The sequence below is a fragment of the Mustela nigripes genome, chromosome 13 (assembly GCF_022355385.1).
Source record: "Mustela nigripes isolate SB6536 chromosome 13, MUSNIG.SB6536, whole genome shotgun sequence".
Lineage (NCBI taxonomy): Eukaryota > Metazoa > Chordata > Mammalia > Carnivora > Mustelidae > Mustela > Mustela nigripes.
In genome coordinates this window covers 34,612,906-34,638,548 of record NC_081569.1, presented here as the reverse complement: position 1 = coordinate 34,638,548, position 25,643 = coordinate 34,612,906, and the positions used below count along the sequence as shown (strand labels likewise).

Genomic DNA, 25,643 nt, shown 5'->3' with positions numbered 1-25,643 from the left:
AATATTACAGTAAGAATAATCATACTCTTCTTTTTTTGTTGCTCATTAAATATTACAATTACACATGTTCTAATTAGTGACATAATGAGGTACCTGAAATTAAACCATTTGTTTGAAATCAGAAATAAACTCTACTTTGGATATGTGTTTGGCAGTTATTTGACATTTGAATAAAGACATTATCTTCCTAAGTCTGACTCTCAGTGGTAACATGCGTTTGTTTTTTTTTTTTTTCTTAAACTTACTTGTTGATCCATGAAATAAAGAAGCTGTATGCCAATGACCTCTAAAGTAAAATTTAACTATAAAGAGCCTGGAACACTGCATGTTGCCAAGGTTTACAGTGGTCCTATTGTAGGACGATATTCCTAGATGTGATTTATTGAAGTTATGCCATTTTTTAAAAAAAGATTTTATTTGTTTGAAAGACAGAGATCACAAGTAGGCAGAGAGGCAAGCAGAGAGAGAGGAAGGGAAGCAGACTCCCCGCTGAGCAAGGAGCTGGATGGGGACTCAATCCCAGGACCCTGAGATCATGACCTGAGCCAAAGGCAGAGGCTTTAACCCACTGAACCACCCAGGTGCCCTGCCCCATTTTCTTTAAAAAAAAAAAAATATTTCATTTATTTGAGAGAGAGAGAACACAAATGGGGTGAGGGGGCAGAGAAAGAGGGAGAAGATGACTGCCTGCTAAGCAGGGAGCCAGATGCTGGGCTCAATCAGGCGGATATTTAATGCACTGAGCCACCGAGGAGCCCCGAAGTTATGCCATTTTCATTTTACTTTCAAAAGCAAGTTGTATGAGGTCTGATGGAGTAATACAACAGGCTTGGAAAAACATCTGACTGATTCAAATTTCATTTGAGCCACTTACTAGCAGCATGACTTTGGGCAAATTATGCAGTTACATTGAGTCTCCATGTCTATTCTATAAAATTAGAATATCAATAATTATCATTTTTTAAAAGATTTTATTTATTTGACAGAGAGATAGAGAGAGAGCACAAGTAAGCAGAGCGGCAGGCAGAGGGTAAGAGAGAAACAGGCTCTCTTCTAAGCAGGATTCCCAGGACCCTGGAATCATGACCTGAGGTGAAGGCAGCTGCTTATCCCACTGAGCCACCCAGGCGCCCCAATAATTATCATTTAAAGATATTTACATATGTAACACTTAGAAGGGTACTGGGTACTTAGTAGGTTTTTAATTATAGCTAACTAATGTAGTTAATTCTATCACTCAAACATACACATATCATTTGCCCTTAACAGTAAAGAATAAGTTACTGAAGATATAAGAAATAGGAAAAATTTTAATTATTCTAGTTATCAAAACAGGAAATAGATTAAATAATTGATGAATACTAATGCGATAAAATCTCAATCAGTTATTAAAAATACCGTTTGAGGTGAGGGTTTATTTGGGGGTTCTCTATTCTGTTCCATTAATCCATATGACTGCCTTTATGAAAATGTCATACCATTTTCCTTACTGTAGCTTTGTAGTTTTTTTTGGTCTTGTTTTACAAATGTCTGAGCATATGGTATATTGCTGTTGACTAGAGGTATGATGTTGTGGAGCAGATGTGTAGAACTTACTTCTCTTGCTTAATTGAAACTTTGTGCCTGCTGATTAGTATCTTGCCAATTCAACCTCTCCCCAGCACCTGGAAACCACCATTCCAGGGTGTGATTCTACAGATAGGACTCTTTTCGATACTTCATTTAAGTGGAATCATGCAAAGTTTGTCTTTCTGTGACTGACTTATTTCACTTTGTATATATGCCTTCAAAGTTCATCCATGTCGGTGCATACTGCAGAATTTCCTTCTTTTGTAAGACTGGATAATATTCCATCGTATCTATATAGCACATCTTTATTCATTCATCTATTGATGGACATATCTGTAGTTTCCACATCTTGGCTACTACCAATAATGCTGCAATGAACATGGGAATACTAATAGGTCTTTGAGAGTCTGATTTCAATTTTTTTTTAAGGGAAACACCCAGAAGTGGGATTTTTGAGATCATATGATAGTTTTATTCTCAATTTGTTATGAAAATTCCATACTGTTTTCCATAATGGCTGCCCTGTTTTACATTCCCACCAACTGTGTTCAAAGATTCACAGACAAGAGTGCCAAGTCTAACGATGAGACAAGATAGATAGGAACTTGGACCACAGAGAGGGAATCCCATCCAACTGGAGCTTGAATTGTGGAGGAGACTCAGACAAGGGTGGTGCTGTGCAAGCCGAGAGAGAAGTAAAGAAACACTATGGTTTCCCTGGCCTACCACCTCTGACCTTATATCCAAGGGTCTCCTCACAACTAAACCTACTGAGCAAGAAAATTTGGGAAATGTAACTTTCGGAATTTAGTTCCTTGAGATGCAGAGCACACTGCAGAAACTTCAGGGACTAAATGGAAGAGCAAACAGGCCGGCACTTAAGCCAAAGTGCCCTAGAGAGATATGTAAAACTATATACTTAGCTAGAAGTACTTCAGTGGTTCTCATTCTTATTCCTTTCAGCATTTCTTTGACATTCCCTGAGAGGACTTAGCATTTGCATCTTGAGAGATAAAACTCCTGGTCTAAAAGCATTTTTTCTAATTTTACTTCAAGAAAAGAACTGATAAATAATAAACATTTTTGTACGAGGTAGCGTGAGTGGTTTGCAAAGAAAATTGTGGTACAAAAATGCTTTAGAAAAAAATAATAGAGCTTTATAAATGTAACCATTTCATTATCACTAATGTTCTACAGTCTTCTTCACAAGTAGACAGATGTTTTACAGACTTTAAGATTGAGCACCCCTTTATCAATTTTCACTGCAATGAAAGCAATTCATGTTATTATATATTTGTATTCAGTGCATTCCTTATTCAATGTCATTGTCAATATTATAATGCAAACATTGTTTTATTAGTATTTACTTCTGAAAGATTTGACACATTATTTTCTCCATATAAGTGTATCTAATTTGAAATGTTACAAATGCAGGATTATACTATACATAAAACTTGGACTTTTAAATTTAATATATCATGTACAGGCAGACATACACACGATTACATTCTTGTAAATGACATGACATACTGTATTATACGGATGTGCCCTAAATTATTCAGTTTATGCTCCCCCTACCGGAGACAGTAGATGGGCATTGGGTAGTTTCCATTTATTGTTACAGCACTACACAGAACACCTTGTATGTACAAACTACTTCAGTTTGACAAATTATTAAAAGTGGATTTTCTAGTTTGGAAGGCATCTGTATTAATCACATACACATCTGCATATAGCAAACATAAATCACATCTGCATTACTGAAATATCCTCCAGAAAGCATGCACGTGCTTACCCCTGTAACTCTCTATCCTCTCACAAATACTGAGTATTAGCACATTTAAATCTTTGCTAATCAGATAGGTGAAATCTACTTTTCATATTATGTTAAGTTTAGGGGACATACTTGTTATACATTAAATGAAATGTGTATATATAATATATGTGCAATATATTCCTCCTTCCCATACTAGTCCACCTGAAAAGGAGGAAAAAAAAGAAAGAAAACAAAAACTAAAAATAGTACCTTTTTCCACCCCACTTTCCCCTTCTCCTGCCCGCCTGCCCCCTCCCCCCCGCATGTCAAAGAGATCTTTCAAGAGCTTCTGACTACTTCTGGCCACAGAAAAATGGTTCAACTAAATAGCCAGAATTTATCTCTGGGAAGAGAACAGAATTAGTCACCATTAGTTTCTATGGCACCTAATTTGCCCCCACTCTTTGTTAGAAAAGAAGAGCTGCTAAACTCCCAAGAAACTTTAAAGCAATGATGGAAATGTCAGTAACAAGCTACAGTTTCAACAACTGCCTGATCAGACTTTATCTGAACACCACACTTGGCAGAAGCAACAACCACAAAGGTAAAAGCTATTAACGAACAGCCTTCTCATTCCAAATATGAGCAACACAGGACAGCTTATAGAAGACTTCTGCAGTCATCACCAATGAATTGCTAAAGAAGAGAAGAAATGTTAAGAAATCTTACACTAACTAGCTTTTCCACTTAAACCTAAGCTTTAATCAATTATCGGAAAGGAATAACTTCATTTAAGGACCCATATATAGTAACATGGGTTATACTTTAGTCCTCTCTGGAACCCTTCAGAGCTGGCTAATACAAAAAATGCCAAGAGACGGAATCCAGGGATGCTTGGATGGCTCAGTTGGTTAAGCTGCTGCCTTCGGCTCAGGTCATGATCCCAGTGTCCTGGAATTGAGTCCCACATCTGGCTCCCTGCTCAGCAGGAAGCCTGCTTCTCTCCCTGCCTCTGCCTGCTTGTGCATTCTCTCTCTCTCTCTCTCTCTCTGACAAATAAATAAATAAAATCTTAAATATATATATATATATATTTATATATTAGTGTATATAAATATATATAATATATATTAAAAAGAGAGAGAGGGAGAAAGAGACAGAATCTAAAAAGGGGAAAAAAAAAGCCACTGCACAAACAAAACACTTGACAGCATCATGAATATTTTGGCATCTACATGAGCTAACCCTTATCACTAAAATGAAAACCAAGTGTCTTGAAACTTTAAGTTGAATCTATGTAATTAGGAACAGCTAGAAGAAAAATTTAGCCAAACTTCCAAAAATTTGAGTAATAAATATAAAACTGTACACACACAGTTTAAGTTAACAGAAAAAGTGCAAAAAACCCCACTACCAACCAGATAAAAAGTTAAGACTGTTTATTCAGATGAAATTTTAATAGAGGATATTACTTTAAATTGAATCATATGAAGTTGTCATTTCTCTAGGTCATCAGAGTTGAATATCAACAATTTCATATGACTCAACCTAGTAATAACCAGCTTTTCATAATAAAGTTTTGTTTGTATCCTAGTTTATACTGGCATGAACAAGAAATTCCATTTGGGGGATGCCTGGGTGGCTCAGTCCATTAAGCATCTGCTTTCGGCTCAGGTCATGATCTCAGGGTCCTGGATTCAAGCTCCACATCAGCTCCCTGCTCAGTGGGGACCCTGCTTTTCCCTCTCCTCCCCATTGTTCTCTCTATTTCTCCCATGCTATCTCTCTCCCTCTCAAAATAAATAAATAAATAAATAAATAAAACCTTAAAAAGAGATTAAGTACCAAGTAGTTTAACAGTGAAGTTGAGAAACCCATGGAGATCTTCAAGATTTACTAAATTTGACTGATCTGACCTGTGTTTTATCTTTCGTTCTGTGTGGACAGAATGAAAAAGGATGACACGATCTAGTCATAGTAAAAGCTCAAGGGTTACTTTCACTGCTTATTTCAGTGCTTTAACCAAATCAAAACACCTTTTGTCCTTTTCCTTCCTTCAAGTCCGACTCTAATCAAAAGTAGCAAAGTTGGTCAGGTGGAGACATAACCGAAAAAAAAAAAAAAAAGCCTATCATGAAGATTAAAGTCATTTGTAGAATTTTAATTAGGCAGGAAAACAGACACCACAGAAGCTAATAAAGCACTAAATGTTCGAGTTCACCAAATGATGCTCAAGCGGCATACACAGAGAAGAAAGTTCTTTGGAATTCTTATGGGGAAAAAATGGCATTGAAAGAATAGCAAGAAGGGAGAAATCAGTGTTAATCAATACTGGAAATGAAAAATAACGTTTGTAAAAGACACTTTCATAGGTAAGCAATTAACCTTGGAAATTATCATTTGAAAATAATTCTGTATATTTTTAGGCTTATTTTGTACCTGACATTATTTTAGGAGGGTCTCTCCCTCAAATAGCTCAAAACTTAGGTGGGAAGACAACCCTAATGTACATTAAAGACATGAAAATCATTATGGACCAAAACAAAAGTGATCTAAAACGCTGTATAACTACTGGGGGAAAAAAAATCAGTGGAAGTAGATGTGCCTAAGATGTCACATTCTTTTGAGTAATGACTTACTATATAGCAATCAATAAGCTCTGAAACATTTACAATGGTATCATGTACTAATTGGCCCCTCCAGAAACCTCTAGTGAGAGTGTCAAGTACTTAGAGAAGGTGGCAGACCCTGGGGTTTTGGCTGCAGAACCTGAAACTTCAGGAAAGTCTGAGACTCCTTTTTTTTTTTAGCTGTAAATGGAAAGATACAACTGCAGATGACACTGAATTTCTTCTAGAACTTAAATGCTGTGAGATGTGTAGAACACTTGAACGATAAACTGCCAGATCGCGAGGGTGACAGTGACAGAGGTCATGGACATCACCCTTGTGGTCCTCATCACCACCACCAAACTCCTCCTCCTAGAAGAACAGTTTTGTATCATGAATTTGTAGTGTGTAAATGCATCATTAATGTAGTACTGTTAGTAGAGTGATGAGATTAATGTTTGTCAGTGACTTTTTACTTAGTTAATTGAAGTATAACCAGCATACAATTATCTGTATATATTTAAACTGTGCAATTTACCAGGTCTGAGCACACATATTCACCCATGTAACCACCACCACAATCTGTATAATTAACATATCCATCACCTCCAGATGTTTTCTTGGACTTCTTGTAATCACTTTCTCTTAATCCTTTCCCTGTCCTACTCCCCAGGCAGCCGCAGATCCGACGTCTTACATTTTAGTTCACTATTGGTTTTTCTATAATTTTATATAAATGGAATCAAATTGTACACTTTAAACCCTTCACTTAGTTAGCTTGAGATCTATTCATGTTGTGTACACCATTTGCTTTTAGTATTCTGCATGTGTCACAATTTGCCTATCAAATGTCACAGCATTTGGGTGTTTAGTCTTTACCTATTACAAAGCAAACTGCTATAAATACCTGTGTGTATAAATCTTCATACAAGTACATTTTCTTTTTAAGAAACCAGTGGTTTACTCAAGCGGTTGTACCGTCTTATATTCTCACCTGCCATAGAGTTCCCTGCCAAGAACTAGCAACAAAAGCATAAAGGTCTAAGGGAGACAACTGAAAGTATACTATTATAAAGTTTTTATACTGTGTGTGAAGTACAATATCATGCTAAGTTCACCGTGGTAATTTAAAGATATATACTATACACCCTAAAGCTACTACTAAAATAACAAAATGAGATACAACTCAAAGTAAATCAGATGTAATTGTAATAGTTGATTGGTCCAAGAAATAAATGCAGAGAACAAAAAAGAGACAACTCATCCTTCTACTAATTATGGAATGGTGTTTCATTGTAGTTTTGCCTTCCTGAATGATTAATGATATTGAACATATTTTCATATGTTACTTAGCTATCCATGTAAATGTTCTGTGAATTTCAAATTAATATATACTCTGTTGTTTCGGGGTGAAGTGTTCTAAGTAGCAGACCTACAAGCAATAAACGTATTTGTATCTTCTTATATTTAAAATGTATTTCTTGGAGTGCCTGGGTGGCTCAGGGGGTTAAAGCCTCTGCCTTCAGCTCAGGTCATGATCTCAGGGTCCTGGGATCGAGCCCCACATCAAGCTCTCTGCTCAGCAGGGAGCCTGCTTCCTCCTCTCTCTTGGCCTGTCTCTCTGCCTGCTGGTGAGCTCTGTCTGTCAAATAAATAAATAAAAGTAAAAAATAAATAAATAGAATAAAATAAAATGTATTTCTCACAGGTTAGATAGTTGGTCTTTGGGGGTTTTTTGGTTCAGTATTATAATCTCTGTCTTTTAAACCTGGTGTTTAGATTTTTTACAATGAATGTGATCACTGACATATTGAGGTTTCTGTCTAACATCTTTACTATTTTTTTTAATTTCCCCATTTTTTTTAAACACTCCTTTCCCTTTTTATTTTTTTCTATTTTGGATTTATTATTATTTTTTAATTGAAATTGATCTATTTTGGTGAAGTATTAGCTATAATATTTTTGTTTTCTTTTTACTGGTTAGAGTTTATAGTACATATCTTTTATAGTAAACATCTTTAAATTACCATAATCTACAAACAATATGATATACTTTTATGTACAGTATAAGAATCTTACAATAGCATGTTTCTAGTTGTGTCCTCCAGACCTTTCTGCAATCATTTTGTTTTGATTATTACATTAGCAAGGACTATTTGTTATTGTGTTTAAATATTGGGTAATCTTTCAAATAAATCAAAATAACTTAATTGTTCATTATATTTGTCAACGCAGTTAGTACTGCCAATGTTCTTCATTTCTTTTTATGCATTTATATAAACTACATTTTTATTCTGGTATTACTTTTCCTCTGTGTAAAGGACTTTCATTAGCATTTCTTATAGTACAGGTTGGAAGGAAAGGAATTCTTTTAGCTTATGTCTTTCTTAAATACCCTTTATTTTGGCTTAAAATTATTTTGTTAAAAAATTATTTTGTAGGGGTACCTGGGTGGCTCAGTGGGTTAAGGCCTTTGCCTTTGGCTCAGGTCATGATTCCAAGGTCCTGGGATCAAGCCCCACATGGGGCCCCACATGGGGCTCTCTGCTCAGCGGGGAGCCTGCTTTCCTTCCTCTCTCTGCCTGCCTCTCTGCCTACTTGTGATCTCTGTCAAATAAATAAAATCTTTTGAAAAAATTATTTTGTAGCCTTTAATTTTGAAAAGCATTTTCCCTGGGTATAGAATTCGAGTTTGACAGTTTTTGTTTCAATAATTTAAAGATGTTGTCCTCTTTCTTATCGCTAGTATCATTTCTTATGAAAAGCTGGCGGCCATCTTTATTTTTCTTACTCTGTATTAGTGTGTGTCTTTTTTCTCTGGAAGCTTTCAAGATTTTCTCTTCTTCCCTGGTTTTGAACAATGTGATGATGTACCTGGGTGTAATTTTTTTTCCATTTTCTTATGCCTGAGGTTAAGCTTCTTGAGTCTATGTGCTGCCAATTTTGATTGAACTTGAAAAAAATTGGCTATTATCTACTCAAATATTTTATATTTTTTTCTGTACCCATTCTTCCCTTTTGTCCTTTAGAAGACTTCAATTACTTGGTTTGGGGTGCCTGAAGTGGTCTCATTGATCTATTTTTAAAAAATTGTCTGTGTTCCATATTTTTCTATTATTATATCTTTATTAATCTTTTCTTCTGTGATATCCAATCTGTCATTCATAATCAATGTGCTTTTCATTTTACATATTGTATGTTTCACTTCTAGAAGTTCAGTTTCAGCTTTTTTCTATTTCCACCAATAGCTTCCATATCTCTCCATTTAACCTTTTACTCGTGTGGGGTTTTTGTACGGACTTCTCCATGGTTCTCTTTGGGTGGCTGGTTTAACACATGGCAATAGTGGGTGCATGAAATAGTGTGGAAAGGACTTCACTGTGGTAAAAGAAGAAAATGAATCCTGCTTCTTTTATTTCACTTATTGGAAGAATTCTTCAGAAACATTCTATCGACCTCCCTGAGCTTTAGCTTTCTCATCTGTAAATGACAACAACAATGCTTTGTAAAGCACTATGGAGTATTATACCTGTGATGGGAAATTCAGTTACTGTAAATAGCTACACAAATTTCAGTGCCTATGAGATTTGCAATGATTTGAGTTTTAGACTTTCCTTCCTAGACATTTATATTTCTTCAACAAGGCACTTCCCTAGCTAGAATTTCTTTCACTCAGCCATCAAATATTAACATGCTTTAAACACCCTTTATTTGTGGGGTGCCCCGGTGGTCACTGTATTAAGCATCTGCCTTCAGTTCTGGTCATGATCCCAGGGTCCTGGGATTGAGTCCCCCATCGGGCTCCATGCTCATTGGACAGCCTGCTTCTTCTGCCTGCTGCTCCCTCTGCTTGTGCTCTTTCAAATAGATAAATTAAAAAAAAAAAAACAAACAAAACTTTACTTAGAAATAACTAACTATCCTATTGTCAAGCCCAGCCACAATGAAAGCACCAGGCAGAATTGCCCATTTCCCCTAACATCTGGGGATTGGCTCCTCCCCCCCCAGCTGATGATAGAAGCCTTAGCACCATCTCCACCCCAATTAGGAAACAAGAAAACCAAACAAATTGTGTAATGGGGAGCTATCATCTTTCATATTTACCTCAGTGTCTGGAGAACCTACAAGAGTGCCTCATGAATGAATTATTTCTCTAAAGATTATCAGCGTTGGTACAGGGGGAAAAAAAAACACCCAGAAAATTAGATTTTACACTTCATTTTTCTGGGCCAAGGGAGATCTGCCAACTTTCAGTCTGGCTATATATAGGACTAGCATGTTGCTCTCCTTTTCCTGCCTTCAAAATGGTTGGTCCACACATGGGGTATGACCTAGAGGTAGAAGGATGAGCTAAACAGAGGTTGATTAGAATTGTATTTGGGTCTTGAAAACCCTTGACAGATCCAGATCGTTACAGTGCCTTAACTAGATATATTCCACTCAGGGGTAACTGCTTGGACCTACGGGGCCAAATCAGTTACCAACACACCACTAGGATTTTCCTCCTCTCTGTTCCTCATATAAAGCACAACTGATGGATGTAAGGTGCTCTTACCACAGCCTGGTATTTCATAAAAATGAATTGGATTAACTGGTTAAAATGCAAAGAACCTTCCTGGCAGAAATCTGTGAATGCTAGAGTTGAAAGACATATGGTCACAGGACCGAGGCTATTATGGAACAAACGGATGCTGGTGATATGAACAGCTACTGAGTAGTGACCAGCAATCAAACCAGAGTACAGAGGAAAGTGGGAAGAAGAAAGAGCCATGGGTTGAGGGCAGGAGGGACCAAGTGATAGAAGAAAGAGAGGGAGGAGAAGTAAGAAGTAGAGATAGAGAGGGGCACCTGAGTGGCTCAGTGGGTTAAAGCCTCTGCCTTCGGCTCAGGTCATGATCTCAGGGTCCTGGGATTGAGCCCCACATGGGGCTCTCTGCTCAGCAGGGAGCCTGCTTCCCCCTCTCTCTGCCTGCCTCTCTGCCTACTTGTGATCTCTGCCTGTCAAATAAATAAGTAAACTCTTAAAAAAAAAAAAAGGAAGTAGAGATAGAGAAAAACAGATACAGATGAACAAACTGTCAGAGAAAAATAGAGAGGAATCAACGGACATATAATTTCTGCCATTTTGTAGTTCCAACTTGCTTTTTCCTGTTTTCCTGCAAGGGCATTCTGTGTCCAAGTAAAAATCCCTTTTCCATGGTCCAATTTAAGTGTGAGGGTTTTTTTTTTTTCTTCCCACCACGAAGCATCCTTACAGAATAGTCCTCATTGCCCCCAATGGTTTGTTGTTCGTAACCCAACTGCTTCCTCAAGATTTGGGGGATTGTGTTTGGATTCTATTTAATCCTCCATTTGAAACGAAGTACAAGGCCTTCTGTTTCTTGGTCAGTGGAACATCACAAGCCATCTCCAAGGATCTGTCCTGATCTGAAAGCTTACGGTTTGTTGCCTGGCAAGAAGTTCTCTTTGGGGACTCTAAGTTGAGTGAATTCAGCTCAGATCTCTTTCCACATACCTTTCCTCTCCTTACTACAAATCCCTTTGTTTCTGCAGTGAAGCAGTGATAGCATAAATGTATTCTATTGACTCTGTTGTGTGTGGATGGGTAATGGCTCAATCTCATTTACTACGTGAAAGGCAGTTCTGGTTGTCATGTCTCCCCATTGCCAGGCATATTCGCAATGTAGACAATGATTAGTAAACAAATTTCCAAGCCCATAAAGTGTGACTAAACTCCTTCCTTGAGACAACTGTGGAACAATCTTCCTGACAAATGACTTCCTGATGTTAATACCATCGTTGTAAGCTAGCTCAGACAACTGAAGAAATGCTCCCTTCCCGTGTAGCCCTGAAATGGCCCATGCTAGTAATCTAGGCAATAAATCAAATCACTGATTATATTCAGGCTGTCATTTTAAACTATTAATCGGCTGTGCTATGGAGCTATTTGTATTTAACTGCAGTATTTAAATAAGCTATCTCCTATAGAGCTTACTTTATGCTTAAATCCTGCTCGGTCCTCAGCGGAGCGGCACAGGGCACAGTGGAGAGCCACGAGCCTAAGGCACTCTGTGTGCCACACATGTGGTTGATTGTGAATTAAACACGGCTGACATTCTTGTAGATAGCCAAGGCAATGATGCTTCTATAAACAACAGCTTTAGGAGTTTCTAATGCTCACATCTTAAGAGTTTGTGTGTTCATTGCCTCTTGTCAAAAATATTATTGTGTCAAGGTGGGAAGTAATTTTTTTTTTTTCCCCACACTGCCCACTGTGAGACAGATTTACAGGGGCGAAAGGGTTTTCTTGAGGTCAAGGAGCATGTTAATCCAGAAAATTTTTGGAACTTAAGTCTATAAACTAGTAGGTCAACAGCTCTTTGGTAATAACGTGGAGTCACTTTTCAAGTCAGTATTTCTATGGACCTTGTAAGTACAGCGATTTGTATGAAATGGGGACTCAGGAAATGTGGATAGAATTTAACTGATACCCACTGAACAAGTGGAGGGGATTGTGCAGTCATTTAGGTAAGGTGTCTAAACACCACTGCTGTGCCTATTCCTACCACAGGCATTGTGTTGACTAGACCTTGTTTTTAAAATAATTCTTTAATACAAATTAAAAATATAACTAACAAGGGGAACTGTCTTGCAGTGTTGGTGGGAATGCACCCTGGTACAGCCACTCTCAAAAATAGTACAGAGTTTCCTCAAGAAGTTAAAAATAGAGCTACCCTATGATCCGGCAACTGTACTTCTAGGTATTTACCAAAAGACTACAAAAATACTAATTCAAAAGGGTCATGGACCCTGATGTTTACAGGAGCATTGTCTACAATCTCCAATTATGGAAATAGCCCAAGTGTTCCCCAATTGGTGAATGGATAAACATGTGTACACACACACACACACACACACACACATATACACAAAGAAGAATATTATTCAGCCATAAAAAAGAATGAACTCTTGCCATTTGCAAAGACATGGATAGAGCTCATAAGTAATATGGTAAGCAAAATAAGTCAGTCAGAAAAAGATGAATACCATATGATTCTACACATAGGTAGTATTTAAGAAACAAATGAACAAATGAAGAGAGAGAGACAGACAGACAGACAATCTAAGAAACAGACTTTTAACGACAGGGAACACAGTGATGGTGACCAGAGGGGAAGTGGATGGAGGGATGGGCGGAATGGGTGATGGGGATTAAGGAGGACACTTGCTATCGTGAGCACTAGGTGTTTTATGGAAGTGTTGAATCACTATACTGCACACTATTTTGAAACTAATATTATATTGTACATTAATTGGAATTTGAGTAAAAACTCAAAAAAATAAATAATAGATATTAAAAAAAATGCATGCCTGCCAGCTTCCCTCAAAGAGGGAATCAGCATGAAGTTTTATTTCATAAGTTAGCAAAAACAAAGCACCAACCATCAACTATAGAGTCTTCTGGAAAGGACAGTATCTATGTAACATATGCAAGCCTCCTAACTCCAAAATTTCTTATTCAAATAAACCATACTGGCATTTTCTCTCTAAAACCCACTGGAAAAAACTTACTCCTTTTTTTCCTGAGGCAATGATTTATGACAAGCATAAAACATTTCATTAACTATTGTATAGGCAAATAAAATCAAATGTCATAATTATGAAATGATCAAATATACAACTTACCAGGAACAAAGAACAAAGATAACCAGTGCCTTTGATTTATGTCATACTTTATCACTTCAAAGCACTTTCATATACCTTAATACATACCCATATGATGCTTTAAAAATTATGTGTGTTTACAACCCCTCCTAACCCATATTTCTGCCAGAAAGCAAATAGTCATGCCTCCGTTCTGGGCTAACACTCTCTACAGTGTCTCATTCTTAAAATCATACAACATCTTGGTCTTTTTAAGATAAAAATTTCAAACTTCTTTTTCCAACTCATGGTAAGAGAGGTAAAACTAAAAGTGAAATGACTCAGCATTAATCTCTGGAGGGTATCAAATTGCCATTAATGGGGGAATTATTAAGCTTTCAAAAAACTTTACAAAAATTTCTTCATTTGCATTTTCATTTTACCATCTTTGGAACTGTCTGGTTTGATTTTTTGTATTTGTTTTTGTTTTTTTGTTTTTTTCAGGTCAAAGCCGTTTTGCTAAGACAATAGTTTAGGTGCTGGAAAAAAATCCTTATTTTTACTTGCATCTTCTTGGTGGCTTCAGAACAGGGAACTGCTTTGTAGTCGTGGCTCTACTATAACCTGCCTGTGAGATTCAAGTGTCACCAGTAAAATGAGGGAATTGAATAAAATAGTCTCTCAGATCCTGCACCAATTTCAGTTCTGTAATTCTTATTTCGGCAATACTTTCCTTTTACAGCACCCTGTTTATTAGTCTTTTCTCAGCCTCACTAGTCAGATTAGAACTTTTTTTTTTTAAAGCAAACACTTCTGTCATCTTTGCTGTGAAGTCCTGAATCTTACCACAAAGAATGTCATCATGTTACAAATGCTAATAATAATAATTGTCGCTAATACTGCCATTTTTTAAAAGATTTTATTTATTTGACAGAGATCACAAGTAGGCAGAGAGGGAGGCAGGAGAGGAGGAAGCAAGCTCCCTGCTGAGCAGAGAGCCCAATGTGGGGCTCGACCCCAGGATCCTGGGATCATGACCCGAGCCGAAGACAGAGGCTTTAACCCACTGAGCCATCCAGGTGCCCAAAAACACTGCCATTTTTAATGCTTACCAATGCCATGAAATCTATATACACTATCTCAATATAGCAATCCTGTTATATTACATTATATTATATACATTATATGTATAGATATCTAATGTATACCTATATACATTATCTCAATTTAACAATCTCAATTTTTCATATTGGAAAAACCAAACCTTCAGAATTTAATTCCCCCCAATGCAAACATTAGTCATACTATTAATAAGATACCTTATTTTCAGAATGCCAGGATACCATTTTATACTCCAGCTCACAGGGCAGTGTGGTGGGAGGCATGGAGGAGCTCATCTATGATATGTATGCATTTTTCAAAATCTGCACATAAATTCACTATGACCTCATTTTCACCTGCTACCCCCAAAACAGCAACAACAACAAAAAACCTTACACAAGAAGATAAATGTGCAATTCTCATGCCATTTCATGGTAAAATGGAAGTTTGCACAGGCAGATCCAAAACAGCGTTTTTGGAAACCGTGATGTAGAACCTCAGTATTAAGAACGGAATTGTAGAGTTCTAGAAACTGGCAACAAAAAGAGCCACTGTTGAAAATTTAGGCATTTGTTTTTGGTATTCTAGAGGGGACAAATAGAAAATATGTGTGAGTGTAACTTAACACTCACACATATTTTGTCAGTAAACTAAAAAAAATTGTGAAAAAAAAACTGTGCACATTATATACATATTACATGAACAGCAGGGTGGAATTGGTTTGAATTTGAATTTCTTCTTCCTTGAAAAGAGTGTTGCTTTAAGCATAGATATATTGGTATAGCCATTGTAGATAATGCTTCCTCTCAAAAATAAGGCATACAGTACATTATAGGAAAACTGCCCCCAAACATAGATAATTCCTATCTTAAGCACCCATTCCAGTATCCTCTTCTGTGTACTTGCCCCATAAGTTATGAGGCCTTCTACTTTGTTTAGTGGGAACAAACACCATTCCTGACCTTGATGAGCACCGGACACGGTTATACCTCTGTCTTTTGGTGACGATTACCTTATTCTTGGGTAGTTTCCCCACATCCCTGTATTTATCATTATTCAGCTGATTTCTCAAGGGAACCTTCTTCAGGATTAAAATATTAGAATAAGTATTTCCACTACTGTGTTCCTTTGGATGAATGCTTTATTTCACACATGTAACTGACAACCTGTGGATCAAATATGTCTAGAATTCAGATGCTGTGTGACATGCTTTGTGTTGGTTTTTATACTATTTCACTTTGCTTATCAATTAAATTGAGATTTTCAGACTTTCTAATTATAGTCAAGAGGGAATAACAGACTAGAGATACTTTCCCACATGAAAAATCAAAAAGTGAACAAAGTTTAAGCTTTTCAATATATTGGAGATCTGTCAAAGAAGGACAGTGATCCCAAAGAAACAAAAAACAAACAAGGTGAGTCTTATGATGACTTCAGCTGACTGCGTGGAGATCGTTTTCCGGTCACTGTACAAGGAGAAAGAACTCAAGTGGAGTCTACTAGATTCTCTGAGCCAACAGTCTGGGAACACCAAGGCAGCTAAAGGCCACAGGCATGCGAAAAAGAAGAGAACTGAACAGAAGGAAAACTTTGACAATCTGCAGAAGGTTCCCTTTGAGTAATCCAGTGAGTCATGGTAACTGCACACACTGAAACTACCCAAGGCCTGGTTACGACGCATGAAAGGGGGTGCCTGGGTGGCTCAGTTGGTTAAGCAACTGTCTTCAGCTCAGGTCATGATCCCAGGCTCCCAGGATCAAGTCCTGCATCTGTCTCCCTACTCAGTGGGGAGCCTGCTTCTCTCTCTAACCCTCCCATGTCTTGTGTGCTCTCTTTCTCTCTCACATTCTCTCTCAAATAAATAAATAAATAAAATCTTTAAAAAAAAAAAAAAAAGGTGCATCAAAGGGATGAGCTCAAACAGTGTGCTGCACTCACCCACACCAGAATAGCGCTTGTTTCTACCTGGGAGCCTTGAAAAAATTGATCATTTCATGAGTCTGTAGGCAGAGTTCTTGGCAGAGTCTTGCTTCAGAATTGAGGAATAATTAGCCGAAAGCTGAGCAGTATTTCATTTCCACTTAACAGATTCTAAAAGCAACATCCAAAAAACCAAACTGTTTCTACGTGACTTAACTATGTCTCAAAGTAAAGTTCAGTAGTATTTATAGGATGCCAATAATATCCATCACCCAGCGAGATAATATTTAGTGTCTCGCACTCAGTATAAATTACCAGGCATCTGAAGTAGCAGAAAAATATGACACATAACAAAGAAAAAACTGATCAGTCAAAACTGACACTGATGGAGAATTGGAAGTCAAGGACATCAAAAGAGTGGTATGTTTTGCATGTGTTCAAAAAGGAAAGTAGAGAAAGTGTCAAGGGAATAAGAAGACAAGTCACAGATGGGGAGAAAATATTTTCAAAAGGCACAGGTGATCAAGAACTAGTATCCAAAACAGTTAAAAGACTTTTAAAATTCAAAATTAAAAAAAAAAAAAACTTTAAAAAATCCTTCTTAAAATCTTGCCAAAGAAGATAGACAGATGGTGAGTAAGCATTTGAAAAGATGCTACTTAGATGTCATCAGGGAACTATCAATTAAAACAACAATATCCCACTATCCACATTCTGGAATGGCCAAACTCTTGAACACAGACAACACCAAATGCTACGGAGGATTCAGAGCCACGGGAACTTTCATTCATTGCTGGTGGGAATGCAAACTGGTACAGTCACTTTAAAAGACAGCTTGACTGTTTCCTACAAAACAAAATACACTCTTACCATACAATTCAGCAATAACATCTCTTGGCATTGACCCAAAGAAATTGATAACTTATGTTCACACAAAAACTTGCATATGGATGTTTATAACAGCTTTATTCATAAATGCCAAAACTTGGAAGCAACCAAGATATTCTTTGGTAGGTCAATGGATAAACAAACTGTGACACATCTGGGCAATGGATTATTATTCAGTGCAAAAAATAAATGAACTATCCAGCCACATAAAAGACACAGAGTAAGCTTAACTGCATATTACTAAGTGAAAAAAGCCAACATGTAAAGGTCATACACTGTATGATTCCAACCCTAGGACCTTCTTCAAAAAAAAAAAAACAAAAAAAAACAAAAAACTATACAGAGAGTAAAAAGAAATTCAGGAGGCAGGGATGAAAGGTGGAACATGGGATTTTTAAGGCAAAGCACTCTGTATGATACCATGATGATGGACACACATCATGATGTATTTGTCCAAACCCATAAAATATAAACCACCAGCAGTGAACCATAATGTAAATGTGGTCTTTGGGTGATAATGATGTGTCAATGTTGGTTTGCCAATTGTAAAAAAATATACCACTTTGGTGGATGGGGGAGTGTTAGTAATAAGGGGAGGCAATGGATACGTGGGGGCAGAAGATACGTGGAAAATCACTGTATCCTCCCCTCAATTTCTCTGTGAACTTAAAACTTCTCTGAGAAAATAAAGTCTTACCTAAAAAAGTTAAGTAGAGCCATGGAAGATATAAAAACCCCAACTTGAATTTCCTGAGAAAAAAACCGAAATATCTGAGATGAAAAATACAGTGGCACTGGGTATTTACCCCAAAGATACAAATGTAGTGAAAAGAAGGGCCATCTGTACCCCCAATGTTCATAGCAGCAATGGCCACAGTCGCCAAACTGTGGAAAGAACCAAGATCCTCTTCAACAGACGAATGCATAAAGAAGATGCGGTCCATATACATAATGGAGTTTTATGCCTCCATCAGAAAGGATGAATAGCCAAATCTGTATCAACATGGATGGGACTGGAAGAGATTATGCTGAGTGAAATAAGTCAAGCAGAGAGTCAATTATCATATGGTTTCACTTATTTGTGGAGTATAAGAAATAATATGGAGGACTTGGGGAGATGGATAGGAGAAGGGAGTTGTGGGAAATCGGAGGGGGAGACAAACCATGAAAGACTATGGACTCTGAAAAACAGTCTGAGGGTTTTGGAGGGGAGGGGGACAGGGGGTTGGGTGAAGCCTGGTGGTGGGTATTATGGAGGGCACGTATTGCATGGGACACTGGGTGTGGTACATATACAATGAATTCTGGAACACTGAAAAGACATTAAAAAAATAAATAAAAATTTAAAAAAAGAAAAAGAAAAATACAGTGGCTTGGATTAATAATAAATAGGATATGTCCAAAGAAAAGGTGAGCAATGTAAACACATAGCAATAAAAATAATCCAAAGTGAAACGCAGAATAAAAGGAAAGAGAGAGAGAAAAAGATAAACTTTCCATCAGTAGTTGTAGGACAACTTCAAAAGGCCTAATATATTTTATAAGGGGAATCTCCAAAAGGTAGAGGGAGAAAAAATGTTTACAGAAATAACCAAAATGTTTGCAAGTTGAAGAAAACTGCAGACTCACAGTCCCAATTGATTTAATAAACCCCATGCACCAGAAATATAAAGAAAACCACACCATGGTACAATACTACCATATTGTGCAACTGAGTAAAGAAAACGTGGTCTTTTAATAGCAACTCAGGAGGAAAAAGACATGCACAGAGGAGCAAAGATGAGGGCAACAATGGCTTTCTCACCAAGAAAAAGAAAAGCATGTAAACACGAAGATGATGGAAAAATATCTTCTAAGTTTTTTTTTTTTTAAATGGCATTCAGAATCCTATGAGCAACCCAAAAATGCAGTAAAAGCATTAGACAAACTACAACATCTGTTTCTGATCAAAACTCTCCGCATATCAGAAACAGAAGATGACTGCCTCAATTGCATAAAGGGCATCTACAAAGAGCCTAAAGCTAAGCTCATTGTTAATCAAAAAAAAAAAAACAAAAAAACAAACAAACAAAAAAACAACGTGTTCTGCTGGAGACTGAGATCAAGGCCCGGAGATGCACTTGTGTCACTTCTCCTTGGTATGATATCTGAAATCTTAGCCAGAGCAATAAGGCAATCAAAATTGTATCAGGTTTCTTTTTGTGTGAAGAAGGCTAGCAGATTCTAAAACTCATTTGGAAATAATTCAAAGGCTCTAAGATAGATAACTAAAAAAATTAAAAATGGAGGACTAACACTGATTTTAAGACTGATTTTAAAGTAAAACTGCAGTAATCTAGACTGTATGGTACTGGCATACAGATGGATAAGCAGGTAAATAGTACAGAACAATCTAGAAACAGATCAGCACATCCAGGGATGGGTGAATTTTATTAAAGGTGCAAAAGCCATTTAGTAAAGAAATGATGGTGCTTTCAAAAAATGGTCCAGGAACCACTGGATATCCATATGCAAAATAATGAATTTAGGTCTATAACTTCTACCACATTAGAAAACTACCTAAAAAATGTATGATGGACCTAAATGTAAAATATAAAACTATTTAAAAAAAAGACTTGCACAAATACAAAATAGAAAAACAGTAAAAATGAGCAAACTAAAAACTTAACTAAAAATGATACATGGATAGCACATGAAAGATACTTGAAACCACTAGTCATCAGAGAAGTGCAAAATACAACCACCATAAGATACCACTACACTACACATATAGAAGGATTGCAAAAATCTAAAAGACTGACCTTACAAAGTATTAGAAGGGTGTAACGCCTGGAGCTCCCATACATTGGTGATGGAAATTTAAAATGGTATAACCACTTGGAAAAATTATCTTAAAAATTACCTATATTCATAATAGATGTCTCATCTATTCAATTCTAGGTATTTATTCAAGAGAAATGCATATAAATATTTGTATAGACATAGTTTACAAGTTTCCAAACAGCTTTATTTTTTTCCCAAAGGGCTTTGTTTTTAATAGTTAAAAACTAGAAACAAACCAAATGCCCCTCAAAAGGTGAATGCATAAATAAACTTTGATATTTTATAACAATGAAATGCTATGCAGCAAGAAAAAGAAATGATCTCTTGCTGAATCCTACAACATTGATGGGTTTCAAAATAATTACACTGAGTCAATCAAACCCTACAAAAGAAGAATGCATAATGTATGCTCTATATAAAAGTCACAAAATGCAAAATGCAGAGCATTCTATAGCCTCATAAAGGAGATCAGGGATTGCCTTGCCATGGAGGGAGTTAAGGAGGGACAGTTTTCCTGGGGCATGAATATGGGACGAGATATATGTTCATTATATTGTCTGTGGTGATGGCTTCATTGAGGTATATGCAAGTCAAAACTTAACAAACAGTACACTTTAAATATGTAGACTTACATTTTGCCAATTTTACTTCCATACACCTGATTTTAAGTTTTCAAACTTACAGCTTCTCCTGAGAATCTGTGGGCTCTAGCTTCATTACATCTGCATGAATACGCGGCCATTGAAGCTGTATTTTTCCAAGTTGCTTGCTTGATGTTTGCCATAGTCTGGTCCTTTCTTTGTTGTCCTTACCCTGCTTGATTCATTTATTTCACTGGTTTAGAGATTTGGATTTATGACTACCAATGGATTTCTTGTCTTCGGTTAACAAACAAATGGAGGCTAAAATAGTTTCTTCCATCAGTGAAAAGGGAGGAACTATCCAAACTCATTTTATGGTATCCCGTTATTTGGTCCCAACTGATTTTCCAAACCTATTTCTGAACACACTCTTCATCAGCCCATACAAACCAAAGCGCTCTATTTCTTATTCACTATTGCCTACATCTCCAAACAAGCTCTATGTTTTGGGTTTGCTCACTTGGTATGTTAATAACACCCTTGTTTATGCCATCAGCATAGAAAGGAGGGAAGAAAAAGAAAGGACTCAGGGTTTGGAATTTTCATTTCTATCAAATGACAATTGGAAAGTCATCTTTTGTCTTTAGAAAGAAAAGAACTTATGCCAGAAAAATAATTTCTTACCTTTTGGTACAAATATAAGAGGCTTTAAAAATAAATGACCTCTTAGAAAATGAGAGGCTATAAAGTTATCATCAACCATTTCATCATGGTGTAGGTATGATGGGTCAGGTGATGCCCCAAATCCTTCTCCTGCCCTTAAGTCCTAAATCATCGGATGTCAGGATATTGCTGAATCAAGCCAGTAAATTCGAAGTTGTTAGGTCAACCCAAGTTATAGATCATATCTTAATCTTTTTTTCTCCTATACAGTCATTCCAACCATGCCACCTTTGTTTGAAAAATTCTTTTTATTCACTTTCTTCCAAAGATAAAGATTAATAAATGTGAGTATTAAGTGACTTCATGATATTAATTTCACTTTTGATAATTTCTGCTTAGTATTAAATATGAGATAATTATTGCTTCTATATTTTGCATGCCTGTATTAAATTTATTCCCAAATATATCAATACTTGTAATAGTTTCACATGATATACTTACAAATAAAACTTCTCATCCCATACTGGATTCAAATTTCCAAAAATGGTTTTGGTTCTTCTTTTGTTCTTTCCCACTTGAACAGTAACATATGGGTCACTCGACCCTGTTTTGTCTTTTGCCTGTAAGCCTTGTGCCGAAACCACTGAAATAAATAAAAATAAACATTTTAATATAAAGATTTCCTCAAACAAACAAACAAAAATGGTAACGAAGGGCAGCTCTTCTAACACTTTGCACGCTGGGTTTGTGGATACATTCCCACTGCTTTTATTGTCATGAACATTAGGACTTTAAAAATATTTAATGAAAGAATGAAAACACTGAGTATTAAATCCTTCCTTGAATAAATATTTTCTTTTGCCTGTAATGAGTAGCAGCTATACATATATACTGCCCTATTCACACCAGCTATATAATTACCTACACATTACTATATGTATGTATAGAGAAATAAAGATGCACATACAATATGCCCAAAGTTATCCAACATAATTCAAAGGTCTGTGATTTAAAATGTATTTCTAATTGCGAGTTTGCTGTCACTACTGAACTCAACCTAGTTAAAAAAAAAAAAAATGGCATCTTTATTTTATCTTGCAAGTACCATATGAGTAAGTTAAGAGGCTTGGTTAATGTTTATCTAGTTATAGGCAACTTCAGAAGTTCATATTACCAGACATCACTAAGCTCAAATTGCCTTGACTCGAGGATCAAATGTTTGAGGGCTACTGATCAAGAATTAAGTGAAATGATGTGTGTTTTCTCATTAAGAAAAACTGGCTAAAGAGATTTTTAGCTACTCTTGTAATTTATCAGTGGCAGGCAGCTACAAAGCTAATCTCTTGTAAATTGCAGGTTATTGATGAGTATATTGTAAAAGAGAAACTTCTTCCTCTAGAAGAGCTTTTGATTAAAACAACAGACTGCAATTACTTCAATTATCTAGGACATACTTTAGAAATTTCAAATATAGACTATACTTCTTATCAATATTGACAAGACTGGAAAATTCTACTTATTTTACCTATAATTTTCATTAGCAGTGATTTCTAAAACATATGAAAATCTCAATGCGGAATAAAAATTTTAAAGGAAACTTTTTACCTGTAATGGTAATTTTAGCTGACCACTTAGATGTCCCATCTAGTACACTCTGCTTGGCCGCTTTTGTATACTGCACAAAATCTTCTTTAGAAATCTGAAACATTTCCTGAATGACTTCAAACACCTCTGGCCTGTTTTTCTCCCTAATCTTCATTCTTTCTTTCATAGCCATAATAATGGTCTGAGTCTTGTCTTCAGCACCATGCTTAGAACTCTTTTCTGCTGCTCCTATAATGGAAAAATCAATTGTGACATAAATGCACATAAAGTTACTTCTGGATGGCCCGAGAGAGGGAGAGAAAGAAGAAACAGGAGAATGAATAAATGGTTTCATTCTGAGGAGTCAGGGTACCTACTTCATGGAACAGCAGAACAAGATAAATGCTGCTGGAGAAAATATCTAGGCTGAGATTCAGAACCAGCCTTTGCGTTAGTGGCAAGTAAATGGACTTCCATCATTCCCAGCTTTTTCAGTTGTATTATTTGCTTAAATCAGGGCTTGAACAAATGTGTGGTTTGAATTTGCAAAGAGCAAAAAGAAGGCACAAGTCAAATACGGTATATACGACATGCCAGACAAAACTGAAAAACAGGATACAGAGGGCAAATGTTTCCCCAAATTCAGTATTTCAAATCCTTGTGTTCAAAGTGTTTAATTATTTCTAATGATGGAATTCATCATGATTAAGTGGTTAAATTCTTCTTGTAAAATAAATAGTACCATTGTTAAGATTTTACTTGGAATTACAGAGATTGTGCTGTTTAAAAAGGATTTGGAAACCATGTAAGTACGTGACAGATCACAGGCCCAAACTCTCATTTTGTGATATGGCCATTGTTTTTCAATAGGCTAAATTCTTTCTACTCAAAACCCTTTTTGATGTCCAGGATGTTTTGTTTGTTTGTTTGTTCATGATTGGTCTCAACTTTCCAGGTATTTTTGTTTTTAACACTAATCTTTTTGGCAATGAAAGATTTCCAAAAGTCCATTCTTGGATCCCTCACTTTTCCCAGCCACCTGCCAGGTATTTTCAAGGCTGTGTGTGGCCTCTGGGTTGTGCAACAATCCATGACAAGTTAACAATGAACCATGATTCCAACTCTCATAGTTCCTTAGTGAACTTGAGATGAGAAAGCAAAACCCCAAGGACCAGCGTTGCAGGAGCAGCCACTGCTGATACCCAATATTTTTGGGTGCCAAACAAAGGTGATGTAATGAAAAGAATAAAAAACGACACTCAGTAACAGATCCAATGTTCATCTACATGACTGTATCACCCAACTTATAATTTTTTGAAATATATCTCTGAAATAACCACATTAATGTCTGGTAGAATGTTTAGAGGTTAAATGAGAGAATTTGTCTGCATGATTTCTACCACAAAGGATAGCCTTATTAATGTTCTTTGAGTCTAAGTCTTTGAATGTTAAGCCTAATGGAAGCACGGAAGCTAAGACAAAGAGGAAAAGGTCAGCTGTTGGCTTTCCTTGTAATAAATTCATATTTAACAGCAATACTTAAGTGAAAATCTTGATATATTTGAAAGTATGACATTTGTTTCCTGAAGTGGAAAAAACACATCCATAATAACCAAGGTGTAATTAAAGAAAGTTAAAGGTATGAATATTCTAATGGTATAAAGAGCAGATTCCCTGTCTTTATCTTAAAACAACAACAAAACAAAAGCAAGAAAAAAAAAAAAACTTTCAGAACTTAAACCACATTAAAAAAAAAAAAAGAAAATACAAAGAATGAATGCATTACATTTAAGATAACTTGAAAGTACATTCCAAATGCCCTAGTCTTCTGTTAAAATAGGCCATAGAAAAGCTACGCATTTGTAAATTACATATCCTTAAACAATTCAGCATGTTTATAATTTAGCGTCAACGGTTTGACTGCACATCCTTAATTCTTATACAGTAAAACTAGCTTAGGCTACATTGAATAATCCCCAGCTAGCCAATAGGCATATTTTACTTAAAGTACTGAAATAGTAATTAAATAGAGCAGTGTCGCCTTGAAAAAATTATTGCAAGATTCAAAGTGCCCCAAAACTTGAGTATGTGACAGCCATTCTAAGAATGAATGTTCAAAAGGTGAGAAGTGCCATAAGATGTAACTCTCCCCCAAATTTCTAAGTAACTACTACTGTTTGAGCTCTTAGTGCTCTCAAAGGCTACAGGGAAAAAAAAAAAAAGGCCTTGAGAGTTAAAGTCCTTTGGATTATTTTTCTAAATTCAGGAAGAGCTAGCAGATGTCCACCCACATAATAAGTCTCATTCAAGTAATCACTATCAAATTCAGGTAGAATATACTAAAGGTAGAATACACTAACAATTTTTTTACCTAAAGGAATCCAATCTCTGTACTTAACAACAGCATCCTGAATTTTTTGAATGAGTTAATTAAGAAAGCGTGACTATTAGCTGTGAAATCATTCACCAATGCCCTTGATGTTGGAGTAGAAAACTCTTAATTTG

At 36.3% G+C, this 25,643-nt stretch overlaps 1 protein-coding gene across 1 annotated transcript in view; it reads right to left on the bottom strand.

The window, feature by feature from the left end:
- The window catches only part of UNC13C (unc-13 homolog C), a 559,224-nt gene that overhangs the window by 323,608 nt on the left and 209,973 nt on the right, over positions 1-25,643 (bottom strand). The window contains exons 8-9 of the mRNA XM_059371954.1: positions 23,160-23,387; positions 22,056-22,197 (exon numbers count right to left, since the gene is read on the bottom strand). Coding sequence (XP_059227937.1) covers positions 22,056-22,197; positions 23,160-23,387 — 370 coding nt within the window. The remainder of the gene's footprint in view (positions 1-22,055; positions 22,198-23,159; positions 23,388-25,643) is intronic.